Genomic DNA, 14,774 nt, shown 5'->3' on the forward strand with positions numbered 1-14,774 from the left:
ACACGGCCGTCTCCAGGAAGGAGATTTTATGGATCGGTCATTTTCCACCCTCGTCTCATTTCATTTCATCTCATTTCATTTTTACGCCTGTCCTGAGGCGAGCGATCAATCGCTTGACCCTGGCCAATCTTCAATCACTGATCAACAATGGCCCTCCACGCCTGTCCAAGTTCATTGGATCCTCTTGCCGGGTGTGGCAGCTTGGGCAGTGGCGACAGCGAGAGGCTCCAGCACGGCCACGAGGGATCTGATCAGCACGGGTATGTCGGAAGTAGCGACTCTTGCGCCGGTAGTGATGGGACATGTGACGGAATGAGTGCCGGCCAGAGGCGACAGATGCGATCGGCGGAGAGAGGACAGGGAAGTGCATGGGTGGGATTGAAGGGTGGCAGGGAAAATTCTGCAACGGTCATATAGTCGAAATTTTGGAATCTGCCGACCGACGGTAGCTCAGTTGGTAGTAGCATCAGACTGTAGTGAATGAGCAATCTGAGGGTCCCCGGTTCGACTCCGGGTCGTCGGATTTGTTTTTGTTTTTGCACCGCGTCGAGTTTCATGGACATGTTTTGCACAACGCGGTGCAGCGGCAGTGTGCATTCGGCCTCCTGCATATTCCCTCCACGGGATGCACCTCCCGCTGGGAGCCATTCTCGTCTGAGCCAATAACCAATATTCATGTGTAAAGACAGCGCGGCTCACATATTGATCATTTGGGATACATCGATCAAACAAAGGAAATACCAGAGGATAGAGCGCCCAAGGGGCAACTCAGCAGCGTCCAATTCGAGTGGAACAAAGGGGTGGAGGAAAACAGAGTCCAGAAGAGTTTGTTATAGATATGAAGCACGGGATGGCAGCTCAAAGGACTATGAGAAAGCTCTGCTCGAGCGGGGCGGGGAAAGGAGACGACAAAGGATGAGCAATGCACGGCAAAGGCACGGTGGGGAGTGAGGGGATAGGGGAGCTCCATTCAATAAATACGGGTGCGGACCAAGGGCATGTTGTTCAGGGTGGTTAGGGCGGTCACGGTGTTTAGGGAGGATTAGTGAGCAGTCTCGGTCGCATGCAAGGCGTCCATCGTCCAGATATGCACTTTTGATCCGTCTGGCGTGCCGGGTGAGTCCCAAGTGCCACTGCTGCTTCACATCGCGGGGCCGATGAGATCTTTGGCGGGCTGGGCCTTGTTGCTGTCGACCGGAGGCTGGTTGGCGGCCGTGTTGCTCTCCTGGGCCTGGAGGGACTGGGCAGCCTGGATAAAGTATCGCTGAACCGATCCTCCCAGACAGCCCAGCGGCAACATGGCAGGACCACCGGCGCGGCGCGAGATACCCTCGGCCCATCCGTCTTCAAACACTTTGGTCAGGGTGACCTTGTCACCGACAGCCAGGTGCAGTTCATCGCTGGCCGACTTGCTGTGGCCGCGGACGACACGAAACTCGTTGCTGCCATTGTCGCGGATGAAGCCCTCGGCGCGCTTGACAGCGGCGCTGCTGGTGTCGGGCGATTTGGGAGAGCTCGAAAGCGAATCGGAGCGGGGACCGGGAGCATAGTCGTCGATGCTGGTCTGAAGAGTATTGTTTCGCTTGAGCGATCGCGTGCGCTCAATGTCCTGGGTGTAGCCGCCACAGGATGCGCTGAAGTAGCATGCCAGCAAAAAGACAAAGAACACGAAGGCCACACCAGCGGCTCCGGCTATAAAGTAGTAGAGCAAGGGCGTTACGATCTCGATGGTGCTGGCGGGTGTGGGAGATGGCTTTGCTGCCACCGCTGTCACAGCCAGGACACGGTTGATGTTTGGGCTGTTGGTGCTGGTGACTATCGGGAGAGCCACGGAAGTGATGAACGCAGGGAGCAGACGCCAGTTAGCGACGACGCCAGCAGACCGAGAGGCGGTTCCAAGGGGATTTGCATCGCCTCGATGCCAGTTTGCTGGTACGGCAACTGTGCTTACTTGTGCAGGACGGCAGGCCGGTCGAGACCGGGAGACAGTTGAGCTTGGCCTCAGAGCAGACCGAGCTTCCGACGAGTCTATCGTGGGGCGAGCCAACGGGATAGCACTGTCAGACACCGAACGCTGCGGTTCGCGATAGCGAAGGGAGGGAAGCAAGGTCCAAGCAGCAGCAGCAGCAGCTGGGCTGAAACACGGATGGAGATGCTTACCGACAAGTGCCGAGGGTGGATGCAAAGGCCGGTGCAGGGCCAGCAAGCCCGGGATTGTTGCTCAAATCGCTGCAGAGATGCGTATCGGAAGTCAGCGCCTCGGCGACAACAGCGGCAGGACGGGCCTCGGGGCAGGGCTGTGCTTGGTATACGTACAGGTATGTCAGCGAGCTCGATGTCCAGAGGGTGCTGTCCAGAGCACCCACCAGGCCAGCATCGGCGAGGGAGCTGATCCAGCGAGACCGGCGACAACGACGACGCGGAGGAGCATGGTGGAGATGAGATGCAGCCATGTGCAGAGAACGATTCGCGAGCGCGGGTGGAGTGGATTAGCGAATGCAGCAGCGATGGCAGATCGGGCGACTCTGATGCTGTGGAACGACACAGCGGTCGGGGGAGTTGGTGGTGCTTGATGCGCGTTGCTTACAGCGACGTGAGAGTGCTCCACCCGAGGAAAGCCGAGGGAAAGGGCGCGTTGGTGCGGATGCCAGAGGCGTTGCTGGAGGAGGAGCAGGGTCAGCAATATGGCCACTTGTATTATTATTATTTCAGCACAGGGCGATAGCGAGACTTACAGGGCCACGATGCCGGAGCTCGAGCAGGCAACAGAGACGCCCGAGGACGGCAGCGGGCTGCAGCAGCTGGCCAGCGTCAATCCGCTCCGGGCAGCGGTCGCCGGGCCCAGATAGGCGATGAGATCGGCGCACTGGGAGGCCTGGGCGAGGAGGACGGGAGACGGCATGGCAGAGACGGCGAGACGGCTTGCAAGCAGCTGGGTGTTCTTCGGTCTGACGGGACAGAAGCAAGAGCAGACGGCGGGCCGAGCCAGCGATAAATACACGGAAGGGGGCGAGACGGAGGAAAGGCAGGAAGAGCGGTGGATGTCCTTGTGCGGGGGGGAAGAAGGCGATGCAGCGCAACTGAAACCGGAACTGTCGGCTGTGGCTGTTCGCTGCAGCAGCGATAATGGCCGAGAAGTTGACAAAGGAGGTGACAAAGGAGGTGACAAAGAAATTAACAAAGAAACTAGCATCTCTGCCAGCAGATCGCTGCACAGCAATAACTGCATCCACCAACCCAGAGCACGAGCAGGCCGATTTTCACAGCGGGGCTGAATAGCAGGAAGAAAACAGGGTCGGGGAGCCTTTGTGGCTCCGCAAGGGGGGCGGGCAGGCTCCGCGATCCACGGCCACAGAGACAGCAGCCCCCACGAGGCCTTGCTGGGGGGGCCGCCCTGTTCCATGCTTGTGCACTTCTCCCACCAAGGCGACGCTGTCTCAGCAGCAATCGCCCCCGCCCTTGCTGGTGAAGATGTGGCGGTGGGACCTGGCTGACGCCCAGGACAGCCCGCCTGGGCAATCGCGCATGTCCAATTCCTGTATGGCCGTGTATATCACATATCGCACACAGGCGCATACAGATATGTACATGGCTGCCTCGGCAAGACATCGTCGACGTCGCTCCTCGATCGCATGGCGATGGACCAAGTGTTGGCTGTTCCGAGCGACTGTCCGTCTCGCCACCCGCTTGCTCGTCTGTATCCTGTCAATCGCCAGACCGGGTGCTTCGCCGGTGGGTGAGAACATCGTGTCTTGGCGGATGTGGCTCGTCCGGATGCCGCTGGGGTCGTGCAGCCTTGGTGCCCAGCGGCGCACATCGATCCGATAATTGATCAGGCGCCCGATGGCCCACGGAAGCGAAGCGATGCGGCCGGCGGGCTTTCGTCTGGTTTGGTCAATGTCCGCCTGGCGCCGGCACGCCCGCTTCACATCGAACAGAGACAGAATAAGCTGCCCATGTGCGGCTGTGTCCTTGGTGGCCAACACTCTCAATGGAATACCCAGATATCATGGCTGCGCGCGGCTGTTAGTGGGCTGTGTTCGTCAGTGCTTGGTTGAATCGCCACGCTGCTGTCGGTGCCGTCGGTCGCTGCGGTCAAGTCTGTCATGGTTGGCATGCCCATGGTTACGCTTCATGCCCATGGTTGCTCTTCATGTCGACGGATCCCGCATGTCGATGAACCCACATGTCGACGGTTCCAGCACGCCCTGGCTCTCGCTGGCCAATGCCCGTGAGCGACGATCGAATCGCAATCCGCGAGGTATTCGTCCTGTTGCCTGATCGCCCCTTGGCGGTGGACCTGCTCTGGGTGGGTATCCGAAGAGCCGAGGCTGGATGCGCTCCATCATTCCCATCCAAAAATACCTCGGTTGCTCTTTATAACGGCGCGTGTGGCACGCAGCGTCACACCAAGCGAACACACCGCCGCTCCTCGTTGTGCGTCTCGCTGCGTCTCTCTCGCTCTCCGTCTCTCTCGCTATCTATATATTTGCAGCGCCCCTCCGTCCTCCTCCATCCGTCGGTCCCTGGCTCACATCGCTCACACCGCTCACATCGCAAGCATGCTCACCAGTATCTTTGGTGTCCCTCAGCAAGTCTTCATCCTCCCGTTCCAAGGGCAGCACCGTCTGCTGACGGGACACCCCTCCGCTCCCGTGGTCGACGGCCAGCCCGAAAAGCCCGTCACCGCCGAGGGCATCGTCCGAATCTCGGTCCCCATGAACAAGAGGGCCTCGATCCAGTCCATCCGCATCGTCTTCCGCGGCAGCTCCAGGACCGATCGCCTTGAAAAGGGCATCATGATGACCGAGGACGAGACCCTGATCGAGCAGGAGGAGCGCTTCAACTACCTGACCATCCCTCCCTGGAGCCAGCAGACCAACTCGATCGACATCACCTTCCGCTTCGTCATCCCCGCCGAGCTCGTCCCGCTGCTCCCCCCCTCGACCGAGGCCCCTCTGAGCGATCGGTCGCCAAAGCAGGGCGGCTACATCCGCTACTCTGTCACCGCCATTGTCGAGGGTCACCCTGGGCTCTTTGGAGGAAACGAGGCCATCCAAAAGGCCACCGAGTACATCCGCTACGAGCACTACCATCCCCACCACATTGCCCGTGTGCTTGCACCCCTCCAGCAGGAGTGCCGCAAGGAATCGGCCCCGGGCAAGGGCATTCTCAAGTACATCAGCGTCATCTACCGCACCGTCTTTGCTCCAGAAGATGAGATGGTCTTTGGATTCCAGTGCGGTCCCTGGGAGGGCTCGTCGCTCACCTGCAAGTCCGTGGCCATCAAGCTGCTCGAGACCCGAACGCTCTACTCCCGCTACAACCGTGCCTTTGAGGGCGGCACCAACGGCTCGTCGCTGAGTGCCGCCAGCCGTCCTACGCCCCACACCTCGACCGTCACCCTGTTTGAGTGGGACCAGACCGTCAAGTTTGAAAACGAATTCGCCAAACCCCACAAGGTATGCCTCGAGCCCGAATGCCGCCTTGCCTGTGCCACGTGGCACTCGCCTCCTGGTCAAAGTGCTTCGACGCTGTCGTGACTCCCCTGCCCTGATCGTCTGCTGCTTCGGATCAGCTGGTGACTGTACGAGCGTTTTGTGCTTTGTCATGTCTGCATATTGACGTTCGCTCTGTTCCCTTCCCCCGCCTCCACTGCCACCCTCATGTCTGGCAACACCCCCGTGCCACCAAATTGTACCAAACCGCATCCACTCACCAACACCCGATCCCGCCATGCAAACCTCCGGCTCTGTAGATGCGCCTCTATGTTCCTTCGGCAAGCATTCTCAATGGCGGCAACCTGTACCTCAGCGACGATCCCCGTGTCAACCCCTCGCACCACTCTGATTTCATCCACATCACTCACGAGGCCCACATGTACTTCATCATGCCCGGAGGAGACAAGATCACCATCAAATTCCCTATTTTGATCGTGAGCGCCTCCAAGGAGCACTCTCGCTCGTACGCCGCTAGCTATCCCGAAATCATCAAGAACGCAATCGCGCCATCCGAGGCTGGCCTGATCGCCGACAAGCTCGTGCCCAAATACAGCGCGGCTGCCAAGACGGAGCAGCTGTAATCGCGACGCCCGGTGCTCCAGTGGCTCTCTCCCTTCTATCATCCACTTGTTTCCGATTCTTTCCGTCTATCGTAGCCGTCCGCGATGGCCTTGGTCGGCCAGATCCCCTGGACTGGTTGCACTTTCCTCTCCTCTCTCCTCTCCTCCTCTCCTCTCTCTTCTTCCCTCCCTCTGCTTTTGCTCTTGCACAATTTGAACTCACTTGTTCGTCACTGTGCATTGTCTGCATTCGGTCCTTGCCGCTGGACTCTGAGATCGCCATTCTCAGCATACTGGGGCTTATCCCCATTCCTGTCCTCAATCTCTATATATCAACTGCTTGACCGGATGGGCTAGCGACGGTCCAATTCTTGGACAGACTCCTCCCTCGCCCTCGCCGCTCCGTCCTCAAAAACGACTCGGGACAACTGTTTATTGAGGCCAGTGGACACCTTTCTGGATCCTGAATACATTTACGTCATCTATCCCACCAGTGCGATCATCCAATGGTCATCCATCAGTGGCATGCCCGCGCCGCCCGGAATATGCCACTCGATCAGATGTACTCACGGGTATGCTTCCCGCAGCCCGATTTCGTACGGGACCGATTGCAACACCAAGGATGTGCATCCACTCTCATATTTGTTTGGCGAGTCCGAAGAGGATCTGTTCTCTGAGCCGGCTCGCCCCAGTCCCCATCACTTTGTCGCTATCGCCAAATGTATTACGATGGCCGGTCCAAGCTTGCACGGCTCCCCGCTAGACATTGTCCATTTCATTCTGCATCGCGCACTGTCACCTTTGAATGCAGTCGCTGAACACACACCCCTTGCTCTGCAGCCGGATCCGTTTGAGTGTATTGCGGATCCCCTCCTTCTCGGTCCCTTCCTGATGCTTATATGACCCGAACGACGAGCCACAGGGCAGAGACTCGGTTAGACCAGCCTTGTTTTGTCTGTGACATCTTCGTACTTGTGGTAGTCATCCCCGTCGTCGAAATCGCTCTCGTGGTCGTGCGGGCCGCGCTGCTCCACCTCAGGGCCGTCTGGGTGGTCCTCCTCCAGCTCCTTGAACTTGTCTTCCTCGGCCTTCTTTATCTCCTGGGCCTTCTTATTGGCATTGTACTTGTAAATGCCCGCCGCCGTCATCACCACGAAAATGACACAGAACAGCCCCGACGTCTGCACCACAATGTCCGACGGCACTCGCTTGCCCGGGCGTGCGGTGTTGGGGTCGACGGTCAGGGTAGCGTTGCGAGGCGGCTTGCCCAGGATGCGCAACACCTCGGCGTCCAGATCCAGCAGCGTCTGGGTCACATAGGCGCCGTGCAAGATGTTGGAGACGGCCGTCGAGATGACCGTTGATACGTTCGTGTAGTTGACTCCCGTTTCGATGCTGGGTCGGCGGATTAGATTGATGCTGGCAAAGGTTTCGCAGGCGTTGTTGGGGTAGTTTTTGCAGACGTCGCTGTCTGGATCCATGATCGAGGTGCGGGTTGTCGTCAAGAAAGTATCGATGGCGGTGGCGGTGGTGGTGGTGGTGGTGGTGGTGATCGTAGCGCAGGTTTGGGGTGGCCCGAAGAAATGCATGTCACGCACAGCAACAGCCATGTTCGCGAGATTAGTGCTCTGGTGCATACTTGAGACCCAGTCTGATGCGCACCCGCGAGCGAGACCTCTTCTCCAGGACACAGCCCCCTTTCAGGAGCATGTTGTCACCGATTACATGTTGCTGAGTGCATGTCGCTGCGATCGGCACATCCTTCCTTGATGCATGCGATATCCGGGTGTACTCCGTCACTCCGAAGTCTATCTGGTCGATCGGCCCGCACACGCGGCGTTCGGCTCCCTCCCCCACCTACCGTTGTAAAGGTTTGGATAGGTCGGGATCGGGTGTCGGCCCAAGTTGATCGACAACTTTCGCTGGTAGTCTTGCGAAGACACAAACTCGGCAAACTTGAGCGCCGCTCCCGGGTTGGTCGAGTAGCGGTAGACACCCACCGCCCACCCACCAAGTGTCCCGGATCCGCCGTCGGACACGTTTGAGTTGACCATGGGCCCGGCGCCCCACTGGAACGGCGCCTGGTCGGCAGCGGCCAGCAGGTACGATGCCCAATTGCGCATAAAGATCGAGTTGCCGCGAATCCAGGAGTCAAAGGCTGCGCCCTCGTCCATCCCGTCGGTGTTGGTCGGGTCGATGATGAAGCTGTCGGTCCAGCTCGCGACCTGGCTGACGACTGCGGCTATATGGCTTGTTGCAATCGAAAAATTGCCGTAGGAGTCCATCAGCGTATCGACGCCAGCGATCCAGATCCACTCGAGAAAGTTGCAAAAAGCGCTGTCGGAAACTGGATGCACATCGTTTCCGGATGGGCGCACGCGAGGTTAGCTCTGACCCTCAGGCCGTATCTCTGGTTATAATCTGGTCATGTCTCTGGTCGATCCCTTCAACTGTGGTGTTGCGTGCTGCAGCCGCCAGACTTACTTCCAAACTGGCCCACCAGCCCTGTCAGAACATAGTTTTCCAGGGCCCTCTCGTTCTTCAGAGCATAGCCGGCCATGTTTTCCATGTCGTTCAGATCAATAGGTGGGCCCTTCATCGAGTGGCGATAGAGAATATCCTCGTTCCAGTACAGGAGACCCATGTCCATCTCTGGAAGAGAAAGCATATCCAGAATTAACGGAGAGAAGGATGGGATGATGCGCAATGAATGCCCGCGCTGAACTGCACTGCACTCACCAGCCGGCAGGGCATCTGTTGCAATTCGACACGAAGGCAGGTGTGGGTGTGTTAGTGGCGAGTCTGGGCCGTATCCTCGACTCACAGCAGCAGTCCGCTCTCCTCGCCATCTCACTCGGTGTTCAGATATCGCTGCTTACAGAGGCTGTTGTTGTTCACGTTGTTTCCGAAAGCAACCGGATGGTGTCCTTGGCCCAGGCTCGAGTTCCATGCCGTCATGTTCAGCAAGCAGTTCTGCAGCAGCCCAATGTAGCTCACGTCCACATAGACCACGTCAAAGAAGGAGCTCTCGGCAAAGCTGCAGGCACTCATGATCTGGTTCACATAGTCGGTGTAGTTCTGGTCGGGGTCAAAGATCCGTCGGGTGATTTGGATATTGTTGCTGGCTCCCCATTGGTCCTGGAGCGCCTTCATAATAGTTCCGTCCATTCCGTAGAACTGGCTCGATAGCAGCAGCACCGTGATGGTGCCGGAGGCGTCGGTTTCGTAGTTGGGATCGACGGGGACGGTGCTTGTGAACGACTGTGTGGCCAGAGCGCACAGCATCAGCACAGCAGGCCAGACGACACTCTGTCCGAGCTGGGGTCTCATCGCTGCAGAGAGGAATGAGGGATATGTCGTATCTTCTTGGAATGGAAAGACTTGGAGAGTTGGCGGGGGGCGGGGAACTGAGAAGGCTAGAACGATGCCAGGTCCACTCGACACCGTGGGAAGAGTCGTCAAATCTGGCTTGCAGCAAACCGGCATCAGATATGTTGGCCCTCCCGGTGTCGACTGGCCGCCTTGCGCTTGATGATTTCATCCACTTGGGGGTCAAACCACCTTGCTGCTCTTACACTCGATGCATGTGCGGATGACGTCGCTGCCGGCCAAGGCTGCTCTGAACCGTGATCCACACGGATCTGGACAAGATTGGCCGCTCTCTAGGACACCCACTGACTCCGGCCTTCACGAGCCATGCTCTGGCCGGCAGCCCTCGGGTTCTGAGGGCTTCCCACCATCCGCGGTCGCCTTTGCCAGATCGACCACTGCATAGCTCGCTCGGCCCATCGATCATCCTCGTCTACCAGCGACCACCGGCTGAATGCAGACCCGATCCAAGAGCGCAGGAGCCGACGTCTCGCACCGACCAACCGAGTCGGCGCTCGAGCAGATCGCCAAGTCGCTCGACCCCGCCGCCGCCGATACGCCCTTCCTCAGCCCACGAAAGTATATCTTGTCTGGCTTCTCTCGCCCGCAAACGGCCGCCATCCGAACGATCCCACACGTTCCTCGGGCCGTCGACCCCGACACCTATGGCCTCCATCTGCACCATCCCCACTATCAGGCCAACCACATCTGTCATGTCGACTGCGATCTCTACAATTTCGAGCACGACGTCATCGATATCGATCGCCAGATCAACGTCGACGCCGCCAAGCTCTATGATCTCACCACAGCCTTCCGCACAAAGTACCGGGACGTGCTGAGCCATGGGCACGACGACATGGATCCCGACATGGTCTTCCGAAGTATCGAGGAGCTCAATCTGGAAGGTCTTGGAGCCGAGTCCAGCGTCGGCAGCGGCGACACGGCCTCCATCGGAAGCAGGGATGACGCGTTTGACGATGTCTTCCACCCCCGGCAGTCGACCACGGAGCAGGCCCCGACCCTGCCCGTTTCCGCCGACCCCAGCAAGCGACGAGCGAGCATCCGCTTTGGGGAACTCGGGGACATCGATCATGATCAACTGCACCGTCAGTTCATGCGGCAGATCCGGAGCTGTGTCTCGACGAGTCGCCGCTCAGCCCGGCCAGTCCGAAGTGCCTCCCGGTCGCCGAGCCGCTCGTCGTCCCTGACGAGACTTGGCGAGGGAGCCGTCGCTACGAACGAGGCGAGCCGCACCGAAACAAAGTTCTTGTTCCGAAGCCATGGGACACTGCGCTCTCACGAGTCCGTCTGCGAGTCGGTCCGGTCGGAGTACTCCCGTCCGTCGACGGCCAACCTGACGCAGCTTATCCAGAGCCCCGGTCGCGACTACTTCAACTTGGACAAGCACATCGATGAGGTGACCCCGGCCTGGATGAACCGAGATGCCCTAACCAGTATCTATTCGACAAAGAAGCGACCGTCGCTTTCGTACTGGGTACCCGAGGAGATTGGGCAGATTGTGCCTGACAGACGAGTGACCCTTGTCGACCGCCGGAACTCGACTCTCAAGAACATTGCCAAGCGCCGCGCATCGACATCGCTCGCTCCTCCCCCTTCTCTGCTGTTCGAAGACGACCGTCCGTCGCAGTCCATGATTCGGGCCTCGACAAACTCAAGACCTCGGTTCGGCCTGTTCGATCGCAGTCGGGTCCGCACCATGTCCGAGACTTCGCTGGAGCTCCTGATCGTCACCCCGCAGCAGTCCACCACCCGGCGTTCCAGGTACACCGCGCCTGTTCCCTCGAGTGAGCACCAGAAGGACGTCCGCCTCGAGGAGGCAATGAAGAAGATATTCCCAAAGCGAAAGTATGTCAAGTCCCTGGCAGACTATCTTCACGACCACAACAAGACCCCAAGCGTCTGGGATCCCGAGGAATTCTCTGTTAAAAAGTACCTAGTGGAGCGCATCAAGGAGAGCCATGAGGAGGCAGAGAAGATCCTGCAGTCCCATCTAATGATGATGAAGGAGCGGACCAGAGGCGTTGATGAAAAGTATGACGACGTCCTCGGAAGGACCCTCAAGCACCAGTACGGCTCCAATTTGATTACCAAATCCTCCGTGGCCGAATTTAGTGACCTGTCTCTCTCCGATTCAGATCTTGAGGATGAAGCCGAGGACGACGGCGGCAGCTTGGAGAGCGATGGGTATGGTGAGGACGAAGGTTTAACTCGCAGTACAGAGGGCATCATCGAAGACGAAGCCGAGAAACACACGCAGGATGAGCGGATGCTCGGAGCCAAAACAGTGCGAACAAGAACTGACTCCCAAAGGAGAAGCGGCTCATCTCTGAAAGACCAGTTCCAGGCCGCGGGGGCAGCCCAAGCCGGAGGCAGAGGCAATCTGGACACAGGCACGGCCGAGGCTACTGAAAACCTGAGCATGTTTGACGAGTGGCAATCCGGGCTCTACACCGACAATCAACCCGAGGAGGAGGAAGCGGTGCAAAACGAGCCTGCCATTCGGAGTGCCGGCGCATCCTCTGAGAGCCTCGACACACTGTCGTCACTCTCAACGTCCTCCGAGTACATTCCACCAACCGTCAAAACCGGACGCCGCGTCACCATCAACGAGTCCTCGCTGAATGCCGCAAACGAGCCCAGGAGCACCCTCTATGGCTCGAAAGGCAGCGTCCATGGCTCGAAAGGCAGCTTGTACGAGTTCAAGAGCAGCGTATATGGAGGAAAGGGTTCTGCGCCGCTTTCTTCGATATCAGAGCGCCGCACATCGGCGAGCAGAGAACCGGCACTCCGCCGGGTCTCTTCGGCATTCTCCGTAGATACGGGACGCAGACGATCGCTTGAGCAGAACGTTGGACGTAGAGGGTCTTCCGCCTCAACCATGACTCGGAGCAGTTCTACGATCCAGTTTCCAACGGACAGTCGACGAGCATCGATGCACACAGGGCAGCCCGAGCGTCCTTTGAAGTCTGCCATGCGAAAACCTTCCATTGACATGGCGCGCCCGCTCACGGCTGTTCGCCGTTCGTCCCTCAAATCGGCTCCAGCAGCACCCCTTCCCCCAGCACCATCTGGACGGAGAGGATCTCTAGCTGGGTCCACGATCAGCTTGAGTCAAAGTGGTTCAAGCATCATGCTGGGTCCGCAGCAGTCCATCGCCATTGGCTCGACACCGTGCCTTCAGTGTGGCAAGTACGGCCATCTTCCGATGGAATGCCCAATGATCCAGGTCCTGACGATCGCGACTCTCGGCGAGGATGTCAACAAGATGGCACAGGGAACGGGCCAAATGGGCGGCCGTTCCGGCGACTTGGGCGGCTCCAGCAGCCCACAGAGCTCGACTCGGAAAAAGACGGCCGCTCCACGGTCCAAGAAGAGTGCAGCGCGGTGGAGACGTGGTATACCAAGGGCAAGCAGCCCTGCACATAGTGCCGCGAGCTCTCGTCAGCAGTCGGTGCAATCTGCATCTTCAAGCAGCCGCCAGCACTCGGTGCAATCTGCATCTCCAGGCAGCCGCCAGCGGTCGGTGCAATCTGCAGCGTCAGGCAGCCGCCAGCAGTCGGTGCAATCTGCGACGTCGAGCAGCCAAGAGTCCCTCACTTTCGACGGAGAATCTGGTGACGATGGTGAGTCAGGCTCGGCAGAACAGGCCTTGCTCTCTGACCAGCTTCAAAATCACGGAGTTGGTTCCGAGGCCGGAGCCGAAGGGCCGTCAGCGGCACAGCATGTATCGATCTCGGAGATCATGTCGAAGGATCTCACTGTCGCGCAAACAAATGGCGAGGCATGGACCCATCCCGACAGCGACCCCGCCTCGCTGCCGTTTCCAGAAGACTCGCCGGCGATGAAGGCGCTACTGAAGCTCTCCAGCCATAGAACCGATGAAGATGTTACAGCCATCTTTTGCGTGATGCGAAGCATCAAGGCATTCTCGCGAATGTCCAACTTTATCCTCTCCGAGGTGTGTCGGGTCTTGACCCTTCAGGAGTTTGAGCCCAACCGAGCGGTGTTCAAGCAGGGAGATCCAGCCACGTCGTGGTATGTCATTTTGAAAGGCTCGGTTGTCGTTGAGGTGCAAGAACCCACCGGTGAAACGATCACTGTCAGTCGTCTTGGCCCAGGGTAAGTTGATCTAGTGCAATGGTGTGCGTCGTTCTCAGCACGACACACTCTCTAAAACGGAGCTAACAGGCCCGACTACTCATAGAGACGGATTCGGTGAACTGGCTCTCGTCAATAGCGCACCACGCTCCGCCACCATTTTGACACAGTCCCGGTGCTTCACTGTCGCTGTCGACAAGGTGAGTGCTGTTTCCCAGCCGTTTGCTCCAAAACACCACCACTGACAACAAGACTTTATGATTTGGTCTGGATCGGCTGTATTTCCGCGCTCCTGCACTTAGGAGCCATACAGTCGGATCATGAAGTTCATCCACAAGAGCCAATTGCACGAAACCGTCATCTTCCTCCGGTCTGTGCAGATCTTTTCAGACTGGACGATGGTTGCGCTAATGTCGGTGGCTTCCACATTCAATTTCAAGACATACGAGCCTGGCGAAGTGATCATGATGCAGAGTAAGGATCGATGGCCATCGGGCAAGCAAGGGCACGGCGACTCACCCTGGGAAGACTGCTGACCCACCGTTTCCTTGCCGCTCGTTTGTCATTCGGCCTTTGGCACTTGACTTGGAGCGCAGACATGCCCATCAAGGAAGTCTGTTTCATCCGCAGTGGACAGTGCATGTTGTCCAGAGTCATCCTTACGCGTGGGCGACGAGTCAATGTCGTCATTGGAGAGCTGAATCGCGGCGAGTACTTTGGAGAGGAAGGTGAGTGCTGCTACAGCTGATATCGGCATTGAGGCGTTCTGTGGCACTCTGCCAATGTGGCCGGATGCTGGATGGCATTATGCTCATTTTTCTACTTGGTGTGCACCCAGCAATCCTGGAGCAGCAGGACAATGGTAAGGTCCTCTCTCACTACACCGTTTCCGCGCACCGCAAGTCGCCTGTCGAGATCGGCATGAGCACGGTGTACGACTGCGGCCACAAGTTTGGAAACGTCATGGCAAAGGGCCGCTATTACATGTTTACCGACACCGAGGTCCGGCAAAAGCACGACGAGCGCATCGCCAATGTGAAGTGGCAGCGGATCAAGCGAAAGGAACTCGATTTGCTGATGAAGGAGAAAACAGGGAATCCGAATGCCACGGCGTCGTCTGTGCTTGGCGAGCAATCAATTAACGAGAGCCGTCTGGAGCGCTGGAAATACTAGCCTGAGTCGACTGGGCTGACGAGTCGCTGTTGCGCTCGCAGCATCAAGCGGC

The 14,774-nt window shown here is 58.3% G+C and overlaps 4 protein-coding genes and 1 non-coding gene across 5 annotated transcripts; 3 read left to right on the forward strand and 2 right to left on the reverse strand.

Annotated features, from left to right (window-relative positions):
* Positions 1–439: 439 nt before the first annotated feature.
* Positions 440–523, forward strand: BJ171DRAFT_t62. The gene has a single exon. It is a non-coding gene; the product is annotated as a tRNA-Tyr (tRNA).
* A 130-nt stretch (positions 524–653) lies between these two features.
* On the reverse strand, positions 654–3,081 carry BJ171DRAFT_565578 (uncharacterized protein). The gene is made up of 6 exons (XM_053113355.1): positions 2,736–3,081; positions 2,588–2,659; positions 2,317–2,388; positions 2,161–2,229; positions 1,952–2,028; positions 654–1,815 (listed from the first exon to the last, which is right to left on the reverse strand). Exons 1-6 carry the CDS (start codon positions 2,900–2,902, stop codon positions 1,142–1,144), a joined length of 1,131 nt encoding a protein of 376 aa, XP_052969893.1. The 5' UTR covers positions 2,903–3,081; the 3' UTR covers positions 654–1,141.
* A 1,441-nt stretch (positions 3,082–4,522) lies between these two features.
* Positions 4,523–6,554, forward strand: BJ171DRAFT_565579 (uncharacterized protein). Its single transcript, XM_053113356.1, has 2 exons — positions 4,523–5,462; positions 5,759–6,554. The coding sequence occupies exons 1-2, from the start codon at positions 4,563–4,565 to the stop codon at positions 6,080–6,082; spliced, it is 1,224 nt and encodes a 407-aa protein (XP_052969894.1). The 5' UTR covers positions 4,523–4,562; the 3' UTR covers positions 6,083–6,554.
* A 219-nt stretch (positions 6,555–6,773) lies between these two features.
* Positions 6,774–9,391, reverse strand: BJ171DRAFT_636133 (uncharacterized protein; the record flags this gene model as incomplete). The annotated part of the gene is made up of 5 exons (XM_053115706.1): positions 6,774–7,532; positions 7,923–8,408; positions 8,546–8,713; positions 8,801–8,815; positions 8,941–9,391. 5 exons carry the CDS (start codon positions 9,389–9,391, stop codon positions 6,997–6,999), a joined length of 1,656 nt encoding a protein of 551 aa, XP_052969895.1. The 3' UTR covers positions 6,774–6,996.
* A 3,643-nt stretch (positions 9,392–13,034) lies between these two features.
* BJ171DRAFT_255674 (cyclic nucleotide-binding-like protein) lies at positions 13,035–14,765 on the forward strand. Its single transcript, XM_053106727.1, has 5 exons — positions 13,035–13,570; positions 13,656–13,749; positions 13,852–14,023; positions 14,146–14,277; positions 14,388–14,765. The coding sequence occupies exons 1-5, from the start codon at positions 13,194–13,196 to the stop codon at positions 14,720–14,722; spliced, it is 1,110 nt and encodes a 369-aa protein (XP_052969896.1). The 5' UTR covers positions 13,035–13,193; the 3' UTR covers positions 14,723–14,765.
* The last annotated feature ends 9 nt before the right edge of the window (positions 14,766–14,774 follow it).

Source organism: Polychytrium aggregatum (assembly GCF_025602895.1).
Source record: "Polychytrium aggregatum strain JEL109 chromosome Unknown BJ171scaffold_6, whole genome shotgun sequence".
In the NCBI taxonomy this organism is placed as follows: Eukaryota; Fungi; Chytridiomycota; class Chytridiomycetes; order Polychytriales; genus Polychytrium; species Polychytrium aggregatum.